Source organism: Leucopleurus acutus (genome assembly GCF_964270905.1).
Source record: "Leucopleurus acutus genome assembly, chromosome: 5".
In the NCBI taxonomy this organism is placed as follows: Eukaryota; Metazoa; Chordata; class Mammalia; order Artiodactyla; family Delphinidae; genus Leucopleurus; species Leucopleurus acutus.
In genome coordinates, this window is record NC_139147.1 from 48,553,407 (window position 1) to 48,566,812 (window position 13,406).

Genomic DNA, 13,406 nt, shown 5'->3' on the forward strand with positions numbered 1-13,406 from the left:
TGTCACTCGCGCAAGTCACAGGTCTCAAGTGATGCACTTTGGCAGGAGTATCACGCAAATGATGCTGTGTTCTTCCTGTTGCATCCTATCGGGGGGTGCACAATTTCAATTTGTTGCATTCCTTGTGATGTTAACTTTGTTTACTTGATTCATTTGATGAAGATGGTCTCTGCCAGATTTCCTAGTACTCAGAATCTAAGATCCAGTTGCTAAGTGGGTTCCTTGCTTTGGGATGTTGCAGCCCCTCTCAGTGGATAAACCTGAGATGATGGTGGCTTGGACGAGGGTGGCAGAGGTGGTAAGAAGTGGGGGATTCTGGGGAATTCCATGATGGTCCTGTGGTTAAGACTCTAAGCTTTCAGTCCCGAGGGTGCAGGTTTGATCCCTGGCCAGGTAACTGGAGGCTCTTGGGAAGAACCTGCTTCTTAACTCATTAAGGTTGTTGGCAGAATCCAGTTTCTTCTGGTTATGGCTCCAAGGTCCTGTTTCCTGGCTGGCTGGGAGCTCGGAGCTGCTCTCTGTTCCTACAGGCTGCCTGGACTTCTTTTTGTGTGCCCCCAAACTCCTCACGCCTCAGTATCATTTCTTGAGTATTCATTGCATGCCAGTGAACATACTCACATTTTACATGTGTCATCTCATTTAATTCTGACAACACTATGAGATATTACTGTTATTACTCCCATTTTACAGATGAGAAAATCAAGGCTTAAAGCATTTAAGTAACCTGTCCAAGGTCACTCAGCTAACAGAGCAGAAGTCTGAACTTAGGTCAGTCTGACCAGAATTTATACCCCGAGCAATCATACTATGTACCATCCCTGGAGATACTCACTGTGACTGACGTCTGTTTGCGAGATGTTTCAGAGGAGGTTCAAGGGCTGAATGGACTAGTTAGATGATTTTTAAAGCTAGTTTTGGACATTCCACTTGCCTATTCATTCATGCATTTGTTGAGAACTACTGTTGTAAAGTGTGATGCTATATTATATGTGTGATGAAAGACAAGTAAGACGCTGGGCATAAATTTAAAAATGAGCTCACAGAATAGGGAAAGAGGCAGGTGTACATTTGCATATGACTAAAGAAGGCAGGATGAAAAGCAAAGCACCTGAGGGTGGCTGGGCATGGCATCCTGAAGCCTGAATTTGTAAAAAGGCTACCTTGTAAACCCCACCTCGGTGGTAGATTTAGAGCAGGAGATCCTACCCAGATCCAGGGAAAGCAGAGTAGGCCAGATTTAAACCCCATGTCAGGAGGATGACTCAAAGATTCCTTGAGATAGATTCTTGGAGAGAATCTATGACCTTTTTTTTTTTAACCAGCCAGTGGGAACCTGGGGAAGATTCTTCAACAGAATCAACAGGTAAATAAAGTTGAGCAGTAATGAAGGAAGTTAGATTTATCAGCAGTGGAATAATCAGAGAAAAACTGGAGGGAGGAATCTCACTTTGCTGTAGTCCAGATATGATATAACAAAGGAGTGAACCATGGAAGGAATAGAAATGAAGGGGAAAAAAGGAACAGATCAAAGTTAAATTGATGAGACTAGACTCCTTATGGGATATGGGTGACAAGGGAAGTGTAAATAAAAATCAAAACTCAATTTTCAAGCTTGAGAAGAGGGAAGTTAAAGAGATGGAAAAGGAGGTTTTTTTAGTAGTATAGACAACATTGATTTAGTTTGAGTTTGAGGTGCTGAACACTGTTACCTGGTCATTCTAATGAAAATATTCCACAGACAACTAAAAATACACTCTTAGAACTTTGGAATTGGGTCAAGGTCAGAGGTTTAGCATTGGAAGTCATTTACATCCTTATACCACTCCTGCTATTGCTTGTAGAACAGCAACGTCAGAAATTCCTGGGAGGTTTTAGAAATGCACAATCTCGGGCTATTCCTAAGGACTGTGGAATCAGAACCCACATTTTAACAATATCTCCCACATGATTTGCAAGTACGTCAAAGTTCAATATCTCCCACATGATTTGCAAGTATGTCAAACTTTGAGAATCACTGTTCTATATAGAGGTGATAAAGACATGGCTTATAGCTGAGATAAGGAGGATACATAGGTGGACATCCAAGGATATATCTCTATTCCACATTTGAGAGACAGGATAACAAGTAAGCAAAACATAAGAGGAAGAGGGTAAGAGGAAAATCGAAATAAAAATTTCAAAGGAAGAAAGAATTCAAGAATGGGAGGATGGCCAAAATTCCCACAAAGAGGTTTAAAAGGATAAGAACTGAGAAAACTCTACTGGATCTAGCAATTAATTGCTAGATCACCAAGAGAAGTTTCAGTGGAATGGTAAAAAGAGGACCGAAGCCAGTGAAAGAGAATAAAGACTGTGAGTGTGGTAGAGAAGTCAAGAATATGAGAGCACATTAATCTGATAAGTTTTGGAATTAAGAGAAGAGTCTGAAAAGTAGCCTAGAAGATATAACACAGTCAACAGAAGATGTTGTTTGGGAGTAGGGAAATCTTGAGCATGTTTGTAAGCAAGAGGCAGGGCACCAATATCAGTAAAGAGGCAAATGTAAAAGATCAAAGGCTTATGGAATATGGAAGCGACCAGATGATGAGCACTGTCTGAAGTCAGAAACATGTTCCTTGGTAAGAACAGAAGAGAGTTAAAACTAAATGTGGAATGAAGAAACAGTGAGCTGACGGCAAATAGCCTAAATTTTCTTCAGTATTGCAGAAACCAGGATGGATTGGGATACGAAAAGAGTCAGGGTCAGTAGCCAGGATGCTAATTCCCAGGATGCAGGGTAAGGTAAGGAGTGTCTGGATTGGAATCATTGACATGGAAATGGAGAAGCAGAAGATAAAGATACTAATATGGGTACTTCTCAAAGGCAAAACCAATGTAACTCAGAGCCTCAATACCTATAGGAAATGAAGAATTTAAAAATTCATGAAGTTTCAAATTATGGAGAGTGAAAGAATTATGATACTTCAGAAAGTAATAGGGGAACTGATATTTCAAGAGAAAAGTATGAGTTCAATTTTGTTCTACGTTTGAAGTAATGGTAAGGCATAAAAGTGAAAATGCTAACATTTTACTGTTTATTCATTCAGTGTAAATTTACTGAAGGCCTACTATGTGCCAGATGCTGGCCCGGGGACTGAGGAAACAATGGTAGATTAAGATACCCATGGTCCCTATCCTCACAGAGCTTAAAATTTACATGGCAAGACAAATGGGTAACAAGGCATTGGGCTAAATCAAGTGAGAATTTCCAGACATCAAAAATATTCACTTCTTAACAACTTGGGATAAAGAAAAAAAAAAACAGGCAAGAGTCAGCCCGGGACCAGCCAAAAAGGAGGGCCCTCACTGTACATTAAGAGCAAGTAAGTACAATGTGAACGTGTTAGAAAATGTGAAAAGAAAATTCTAAAAGAATCATAAAGCTTTAATAAGTTGGCAAAGGAGTGAGAACTAAGGCAATCTTGAACACTTTAACAAGCTGGAAACATGGGAAGGAAAAAATATGCTATTAATGGTGAAATAAATTGTGGTTTTAACTCTTCATCTGGGCCAATCTAGAAAGCTTTCTTTTGACCTTAGATATATTGAGGACAAACATGTACATTCTTCCTTTCAAAGCCCATTAAGAATAAAAACTGTAAATTAGGTACATCTACTCTCCAAAGAATGTGAACTCAGAAAAGGCTCTAAAAACATGGGAGAACCATATGGACCCTATGCAAATAGGAATGGAAACATACAACCAAGGATAAAGTGACTCATTAATGTTTCGAAGCTTAAAGCAAATAAAACAGAAAACAGAGGTTTTCTCATTAGAAACTCACCACACGAGAGCTTTGATATATAAAGTCAAAGTATAGGGGCTTCCCTGGTGGCGCAGTGGTTGAGAGTCTGCCTGCCAATACAGGGGACACGGGTTCGAGTCCTGGTCTGGGAAGATCCCACATGCCACGGAGCAACTAGACCCATGAGCCACAACAACTGAGCCTGCGCGTCTGGAGCTTGTGCTCCGCAACAAGAGAGGCCGCGACAGTGAGAGGCCTGTGCACCGCAATGAAGAGTGGCCCCCGCTCGCCACAACTAGAGAAAGCCCTCACACAGAAACGAAGATCCAACACAGCCAAAAATAAATAAATAAATAAAATGTAAAAAAAGTCAAAGTATAATGTAAAGAAACCTTTCCAATAACTTGCACTTGCATAGTAATATGCAAATTACTAAATGATGCTATACAAACCAATGTGAAATGATTCTGTTTTAAAAAAAAACAGAGACTTTACACATAGTGCCAAATATTAGAGTTAAATGGATTAAAATGACATCAGTTGATGTTCCTGTAGCAAGCCAAGGGCATTCAGATTCCAACAGTTTTGTCAGAATATGCTCCTGAAGGAAAACTTGAGCTGTACTAATCTTCTAATTTTCAAGGAGGAATCATTCCCTGTAACTATTATTGCTTACTCTAACCTACTGGCTTAATCTAAATTCTAAAAAATACCATATACATAATCATATGAGGGTGGATTTCTCCAATTCTGCATCTAAGTACACCAATTGAGTTGTTCTGGTGGATTTATTTGGGTGCTTATAATATGTACAGTATTTCCAGAGCTTTTAAATAAGGACTATTATTTTTTCTAAAATGTCAGCTCTTTATTAACTGTTCTAACTAGGGAGAAAGGAGGGATGGGCAAATAAAATTCACAAGTACTCCAAATGCTTCTTTTTGTCATTACCATTTAATTCTTCCCCTTTAGTCATGTCCTAACAATTCCCTATTTCTGTCAAGGATACTTTGATCCTCCCACACACTCACGTTTGAAACTTGGCAAGCATCTTGACATGTTATTATTGAATCTTTTAAAAAACTTCATTCTAGGTAGAATTATTTATTTTAAATATTGTGATTTAATGGGCATGACTCCATCTATTTGATGAGAAGAGCAGAGCCAGGGTGTATGGGCAAGGGGATGAGAGGGTGAGGTATACACATTGTCTGAGTAGCTTGGGGCCTTCAAGTCAATTGCCTTGGATAAAATTCTAACTCTACCCGGGCAACTGTTCCTCTACCTTCTTCATATTCATTATCTCCTTGTGCTGTCAAACCGTGGCAATCTCTATCAATTAGAATCAATCATCAGATAAGTCATTTCATGGAGGGGTCAGCAGAACCAAGTGAAATTGAAGAAAAGGCTTGAGGACAGGGGAGGAAATCATATCCAAATCCTGCTATATGAATTTGCAAGTTACTGAACCTCATGGATTTATCAAGCAAGTTGAGTAACCATTAAAATCAGCTACATTTTGCTACAAGGGTATCAGGTCTCCATCCTTCCCTTCTACCCTTCCTGCCCATCCCCTCCCCTCCCTTCTTTGTTTTCCTTCTTTCTTTCTTAGTAAGAGACTAAAAAAAGGAAAAGAAAGCAACCCTTAAGTGTTTGTTTTCTCAGCACTGGCACCCTGTGAACCCATTAGAAACTGAAGTTATCACAAGAAAGAAAGTTCTTTCAAGAGTCCATTTCCAAACAAAGTAAGTTATGGGTTTAGTAGTGGTTGAAATAAGGAATAGTTCAGATTCTTTGAAACAGCTCAAAATTACTTTTCAAAAAATTTAGTTTTGGCATATCTTCTACATACTTTTTCCAAGAATTTCTTCCTTCAGAACTATGGACATGTGAAAGAAAATTTAATTTTTTTCTTTCTTAGTTTAGACTTCTTAATCAAAGTCATATGAAAGGTACTTCTGAGAACTTACAAACATTTTAAAGCTCTTTCTTTTCTGTTCAATTAAGACAAATAAAAAGAAATAAAGCACTAAAAAAATAGGTATAAAGCAAAAAAAGTACATGAAAATGTTTTCGATATCTTTAGTACAAGGGAAATACATATTAAAATGGTAATGAGATATGACTACACTAGAATAGCTAAAATGAAAAATGTTGATGACACAAAATGCTGGTGCAGATGTGGAGCAACCAGAACTCCCATTACTGCTTGTGGGAATTTAAATGGAAAAATTAGGCCCCAAAAAATCAAATATACATCTTCCCTGTGACATAGCAATTCTACTTTTAGGTATTGATCTAAGAGAAATTAAAAGATATATCTACAAGAGTCTTATACAAAAATGTTTATAAAATTTATATTCAAAATAACCAAAAAACAAGACACAATTCAGGTGTCCACCATCAAGAAAATGGATCAATAAATTCTGAAATATTCACATAATGGAATACTACTCAGGAATAAAAAAGGAATGAACTATTTATACTTGCAATGTCATGAATGAATCTCAAAAAACATACTGAATAAATAAGATAGACACAAAAAGAGAACATACTTTATGATTCTGTTTATATGGAATTCTAGAGTGGCCAACTCTAGTACTTTCTGGAGTAATGAAAATGTTTTATGTCTTGATGGGTTGTACAGTACATGGTTACACACCTTTTTTTGTAATTGATTAAATTGTACACCTAAGATCTGTGCATTTTACTAGGTTTAAATTATTCCTCAATAACAAAGTTTTTTATGTAAAAAAGTAATGAAACAAATCTTAAACATATAAGTCACTTTGAGTATTTAAAATTAAAAAAACATCTCCTAAAATAAAAACTCCTTGGTTGAAGCTTGAAAATTTTGATTGTCAGATGCAAAGTTTTGAATTTTGAAGCTACTGTAGTAAATACTTATGAAAAGCAAATATTATCTTATACCCAGTTTAGAATCATGGTTCAGCATTTATACAGTGCCCAGCACATAGACAATGCCAACTACATATGCTGGATGGATGAATGGCAGTAATTTAAAAATAAACTTAGGTTTTTCTTATTTTGTTCTGCCAAAGAAGATGGTAGCTTCATTTCCAACTGTGCTTTTCCTTGACCTACATTTCTCCATGTGTTCCTCCCTCCAGTTTTCTAAGTCAATGATCCGTAAGCTTAGGTGAAGTTTCTGATTCAGTAGGTCTGGAGACCTGGGAATTTCCATTTTTTATAATTTCCCAAGTGATGTTTATTGAGGCTGATGCTGCTTAGTTTAGGGACCACACTGAGAGAACTACTGTTTTAGCACTTCGTCAACTGACAGATCAAAGATCCATCGTTTTCAAACCAAAGATGAAGCTTTGCAACTTTTAACAGTCTCTGCTAAGTGCTTTCAAGCTCATCCTCTGATTTTTTTTTTTCACACTTATCACTGATAACCCCACTTGCTATTTGGCTTATTTTCCTTTCTAGTTTTTTCTTCAGAAAGAAAAAAATACTTGCATGTGTTTTCTATTCAGATAGGTGATAACTCCCTGAAGGGTAGGGATCCTGACTAATGTATCTTCATTCCCCTCACACCTAGATCAGGCTCTACAGCTAATAGCTGATCTGTAAATACTGATGCTCCTGCCATTTACACATTCTTCTAAAGCATGTGCAGATACTATTGAAAGCAAGTGCCAATTTTCAGATGAAAAACAAAATTTTCCATAATGGTGAACTACCTGTCATTGGGACAGTGACTTGGCAATGTCCAGTCATGGTGAGGGTTGATGAGGAAGCCCCAGGACAGGAAGACTGAGCTTGGTGTCAGAGTGCCAACCACCAGCTGGAGAGGTTTGCGAGATCGTGCTTTACCTGCGGAGGTAACAGACAGGTTAATTCTCGTTAATATTTAGTGTATTTTCCTTTTTAAAAATAATTTTTAAAATATTTATTTATTTGGCTGCACTGGGTCTTAGTTGAGGCATGCGGGATCCTTAGTTGAGGCATGCAAACTCTTAGTTGTGGCATGTGGGACCTAGTTCCCTGAACAGGGATCGAACTGGGGTCCCCTGGAGTGCAGAGTCTCAGCCACTGGACCACCAGGGAAGTCCTTTATGATTTGGGTAAAATAGACAAAGGTAATTTAGCAAGAGATGAAGAATGTGAAAGCATTAAGTTCCTTTTCTTTTTATATAGTGCACAAATATTAATAATGGTTTGCCCATGAATTTAAGCAGGAATCAAATGAAATACCCTTTTGAGATTTACGTGTGTGTGTGTGTGTGTGTGTGTGTGTGTGTGTGTATACTCATATAAACTATATACATTCCTAGTTTTTATTTTCTTGCGAGTCAGGGATGAATATGGAGGTCTTGGCTATTATCAATGAAATAAACACACACACATATAGGCATATATATACATATATATATATATATATATATATATATACTCAATTTTCTTTTACAGACAAAATAAATTATGCTTTTTTTCCCCCTGGGACTGTGAATTAGTGTGAAATAACACCTTAGAAAAGAAAGCTTACCATGTAGGTTGCAGGTTATAGTCTTTTTTTAAAAAAACTATTTGGAAGTGTAAAATCCCTTGTGAGACCATTGTAATAGCCTTTTTTTTTTTTTTTTTTTTTTTACAGTGAGTATCTAAATGGAAAAGGTGCACATATTTTTAATACTGCTGGAAGAGTACGAATAATACAGGAAGCACAGTTATTCTGATAAGACTAACTGGATTGGGGCAATGCTAAGAGTGATGCTGATATACCATTCTATATTCTTTTCAAGTATGTGGTGGGGGTGCAGACATTTGCTTTTTCAAAAATATTTGAAATTGCAGGCATGGGAGGAGAGTGAAAAAGAGGAGGGAAGATTTTCAACCATGGAAACCAACACTGGCTCATAAAAGAAATCAGGGTACAATCTAATAGGATTAATTAAAAATCCAATGGGACCTAATAAAATTATGCAGCACTAATGTAAAACATATATGCTTTGTATTTCCATTAATTCTCTTTTTCATTTCATGATACTACGTATATTTGCTATAAAAAGAAATTTTATCTTCATCTACTGTAGTGTGAGCCAAACAGCAAAATGGCCTGTGACCTTTAGAAGGTGGGTAGGAGGGTACCCCTTGTATGAGCTTAGCTAAGGTTATCTGAACCAAATACCCTTGAAAATTGTGCCATGACTGTTGCTTCTGTCAGATTTAAGTTGTATAAGTTGTTATTCTAGCGGAAAAGCCCTCTGAAACAAGAATATACACAACCTAGTGGTGGAAAGTTACTTCACTGTGACATAGATGAATTTTTAAAAGATATCTTAAATAATTTTCAAAGATGGTTATTGTTTAATTACTTGCAAACATGCAACTATACTTCTCTGAAAATCTGTCCAGATCCACCTGCAACAGTACCTTATCTATGATTCAAAGGGTTCAGGTTTGGCCCCCAAGGAGGGCAGATTAGAATCTGAGATAAAGGTGGGGGACATGGGTAGTTTGAAAAAGCCCTGAGGTGATTCTGATAAGTCTTTTTCCACCCTGCGTTGATTTTCACTCACTCACGTAACACAGCTGTCTCATTTTATAGATGAAAAACAAGGCCCAGAGTGGTTTCAAGGTTGTCCAAGGTTAAGATTCAAATCCAGGTCTCCTGAATTATAATCTACTTTTCTTTTTACTATATCACTGGCTTAGCTCACAATGTATGAAGATAATGCCACTTAGAGAAAAAAGGTACATTTTTCTTTCCCCAAGGAACCTAAGGTTTACATGACTATCAAATAATTATTTCACTAAGTTTGGATCTTACTTTAAAAATGATTAAATAATTAAAATTTATGTGGCAGATACAAATATAAAATGAATGGAAGCTAATCCATGACTCATTACATCACTCTTAAATGCAGATTATAAAAACAAAAATTATATCTGTTGCCTGAAAGGAAAGGTGGGGTATTATATCCTGAGTGGGATGAAACAATTTCCTGTGTTGGTCACCATACTGAAAAATAATCTCTAAGGCCCGCGTCACAGAAGCCCCCAAATGAAACGAAGTTATAAAATGCTATTAAGTTGTAATCACTCTCTTGACCTTCCTTACTTCTTTTTGTATATTTGTTTTATAATCATATTAAGAAAAAGTTCAGTGACTATGAAGCCAGAATCCCATAAAACCATACTCATGCTTCCTGACTTTATTGTTAAATATTCTGAAATAGAATCTTGAAATACTGATGAGAGTACATTTCTTTTCAAGTGTATGGAAAGCTGCCTGGACGACTACCATTAGTAAGTTGTAAGTACTGATTGAAATTTTCCTTGCACTTTGGGATAATATAAGAGGTCAAGGAAAAGGATCTGTATTTCTCAAAATACTTGACCATTTATTGCTTCTCTAAAAAGAAAAGGAAACCAACAGAAGGAGGGGAGGGGATAGTGGCAACTGATTTCTGGTAACCAGGCATGGCTAATACACCTAGGAGACAGAATACAGAGCTGCAAAGGGCGCCTTTGCTCAGTGTATGTGAATATCTGTACGCTCCCCCAACCCTTCTCATCCCTTTAAGAAAGATCCTTTTTTCTGTGTGGCAACCAGAGTACTGTAAAAGACAAATATGATTAGGATATAATTATTTTGAGAACAGTTCATATTAGAACATGAAAAAGAAAAGAAAAGTACTATGATCAACTTTATCTAGAGTAGTAAGATGTGACATCAGATGTTAAAAGCATATTTATAGTTCTATCAGTCCTTCGTAATAGCAACGGCTTCCTTATTTGATCTGAGAAGAAATTTTAGCAGTGAAATTGGGACAACATAGGATTTTTTGGGGGGGGCTGCGTTGGGTCTTCGTTGCTGCGTGCAGGCTTTCTCTAGTTGTGGCGAGTGGGGGCTACTCTTCGTTGTGCTATGCAGTGTTCTCATTGTGGTGGCTTCTATTGTTGCGAAGCATGGGATCTAGGCACGCGGGCTTCAGTAGCTGCGGCACATGGGCTCGAGGATGTGTGGGCTCAGTAGTTGTGGCGCGCGGGCTTAGTTGCTCCGCAGCATGTGGGATCTTCCTGGACCAGGGATCGAACCCATGTCCCCTGCATTGGAGGGCAGAACGGCCCCATCAGGGAAGTCCCGGGACAACATAGGCTTTTAATCTTCCTTAGTCATGCAGAAATGTTTCTACTTTTTTATACATATGGTATCTACTTTCCTGTTTTAAATCTCCCTAGCCCTGGGAAGATGGGTGTTGCACTGCTGTTTTATGAAAGAAGTCCTATTTTCTATGTTTGACTAAATACAAGAGATTTAGAAGGAAGAGGTGTAAATAAAATCCAAGTTCCAACCCATTTAACACACACGTAAATGAGTTATGCTTTTGAAATGTCAACAGTTTCCTTCAGCAAAGGTTAGACATCAAATTTTGCCCTAAAAAATCTGAAAGGCACAAGAGCGGGCTTTAGTTCACACATTACAAAATAGAGACAGGCCAACAGGAGTTACCTCTAAATGAGCACTTGCTCTGGGCCAGGCCTGTCCTACGTGTTGCGTATTTGTGGACTCATTTAATCCTCACGCAGACCCTACCATACATCAGAATGGAGGCACAGAGAGGTTCAATAATTTGCCTCAATCCCTGCAGTTTGTTCTGGTGAGGCTGGAAAAGACCCCAAGAGCCTCTCCCCCCAGGCTATGCTACTCCCCAAGCAAGGTTGCGTTGACGGGGGTCTGCTGGGCATGGTACATCTTCTAACCTATATTCCTGAGACATCCCCAAGCCACGTGGTCTTTGTGGGTAGAAAAGAGACGAAAAGGCATGCTTTAAAGTTAATTTAAAAAAAAAATCAACATAAATACCTGAGCATGACTTCTTTTGGCTGGGAGGAGGAGCGGGCCGCACGACTATCAGATATTTAGGCTCAGCATCTGGAAACAGTAACATTATTTATCAGTAAGATTCTTTGCGAACAGAGTTCATGACAGCAAACCCATTCCTGACTCAGTGTTCCCAGCTTTAGTCAGCTTTAGTCATCGTAACCACAGCACGGGTGGGTGAGAGGGCCCAGGAATTCAGAAAGTTCAAATTTCTCGGGATAGTCCAGGCCATTAAGTTTTTAAAATGAAAATTAAATCCAGATTGTCAAAACCCCATGGACAGGAGTCAGGGAGAAGTCTTAAAAGAATTATGCTAGACACAGATTTCATGCCACATTTTCATCAGTCCTTTTCTCTGCGAAGAGACTTTTTTAAAAATCAGATCATATTTCTTTTGTTATCCTACTCCTCACAGAGGGTCAGTCTGGTGCTTCAAAGTCAGAGAAGGAAAATCATACTTGTGCAGGACAAAAGAGTCTCACCTGTTGAATGATCTGAAATTGCTCACTTTCTTGGGAATCTGAATATTCATAACATCCTACCTATTTTTTTATCCTGTTTGCATTTCAGTCTGTTATCACATCCAATCAATCATTTTCATGAACAATTTTTAAACAAAATCACAATTTAAGTTGGTATAATTTTCACCTAAAATATACCAATGGAAAATAGAGAATCTCTTTTTAAAAGATTTAGGTTTTATGAGGGAAATCTGTGGGCTGGTATCTTGACAATTTTAAGGTACACAGGTGTCTGTATTCATCAAAACATTAAATAGTAATGACAAGGTCCTACTGTATAGCCCAGGGAACTATATTCAATATCCTGTGATAAACATAATGGGAAAGAATATGAACAAGAATACGTGTATGTATAACTGAGTAACTTTACTGTACAGCAGAAATTAAACACAACATTGTAAATCAAATACACTTCAATAAATTTTAACAACCTAAAAATATAAAAATTAAAATGTGGACAGTAAAAAAATAAATAAAAATTAAAATATTTAGGTTTTAAATAAAATGATATTTAGACAATCAATATGTGTTAACTCAATCAGGGGCTGATAATTTATCAAAGTTTTTAAAATTGATGTTTTCAAGAGGAATGGTTGGGGCTTCCCTGGTGGCGCAGTGGTTGAGAGTCCGCCTGCCGATGCATGCAGGGGACACGGGTTTGTGCCCTGATCCGGGAAGATCCCACATGCCGTGGAGCGGCTAGGCCCGTGAGCCATGGCCACTGAGCCTGCACGTCCAGAGCCTGTGCTCCACAACGGAAGAGGCCACAACAGTGAGAGGCCCACGTACCGCAAAAAAAAAAAAAAAAAAAAAAAAAAGAGGAATGGTTGGTCTATACACAGTGTATAAATAAGCCAAATACACTCTGGGCATATAAAATAGCATTTTATAAGCAGCTCTATTGGATTAATCAATTGATTGATGGGTATTATCTACAATATTTCTTCAGTAACTCTGGATCCTGGAACTCATTCTATACCACACTTCATCCGGATGCTGTATTCAATCGCAGTTCACTCCTACTTGCTCAGACGGAGCTCATGTCTTTGTTTTCTTTCAAATATCTCCCCTCCATGTGTTTGAAGCCCAAGGCTTTATGGGGCTGACCTCATTCTCAGCCAGAGCCAACCTGGCCTTCAACCATGTTTAATGACTCAAGCCTTTGTCTTTTTCCTGGACACCTCACCAGGCCCTATTTGCTACAACCTGCTGCAGTAATTACCACTGCAAAAGATAAACCAG

The 13,406-nt window shown here is 38.0% G+C and overlaps 1 protein-coding gene across 1 annotated transcript in view; it reads right to left on the reverse strand.

The window, feature by feature from the left end:
• Positions 1 to 13,406, reverse strand: part of ABI3BP (ABI family member 3 binding protein) — a 259,008-nt gene that overhangs the window by 155,035 nt on the left and 90,567 nt on the right. Inside the window, exons 3-4 of the mRNA XM_082839240.1 lie at positions 11,626 to 11,694; positions 7,496 to 7,628 (exon numbers count right to left, since the gene is read on the reverse strand). Of these exons, the coding sequence (XP_082695366.1) occupies positions 7,496 to 7,628; positions 11,626 to 11,694 (202 nt within the window). The remainder of the gene's footprint in view (positions 1 to 7,495; positions 7,629 to 11,625; positions 11,695 to 13,406) is intronic.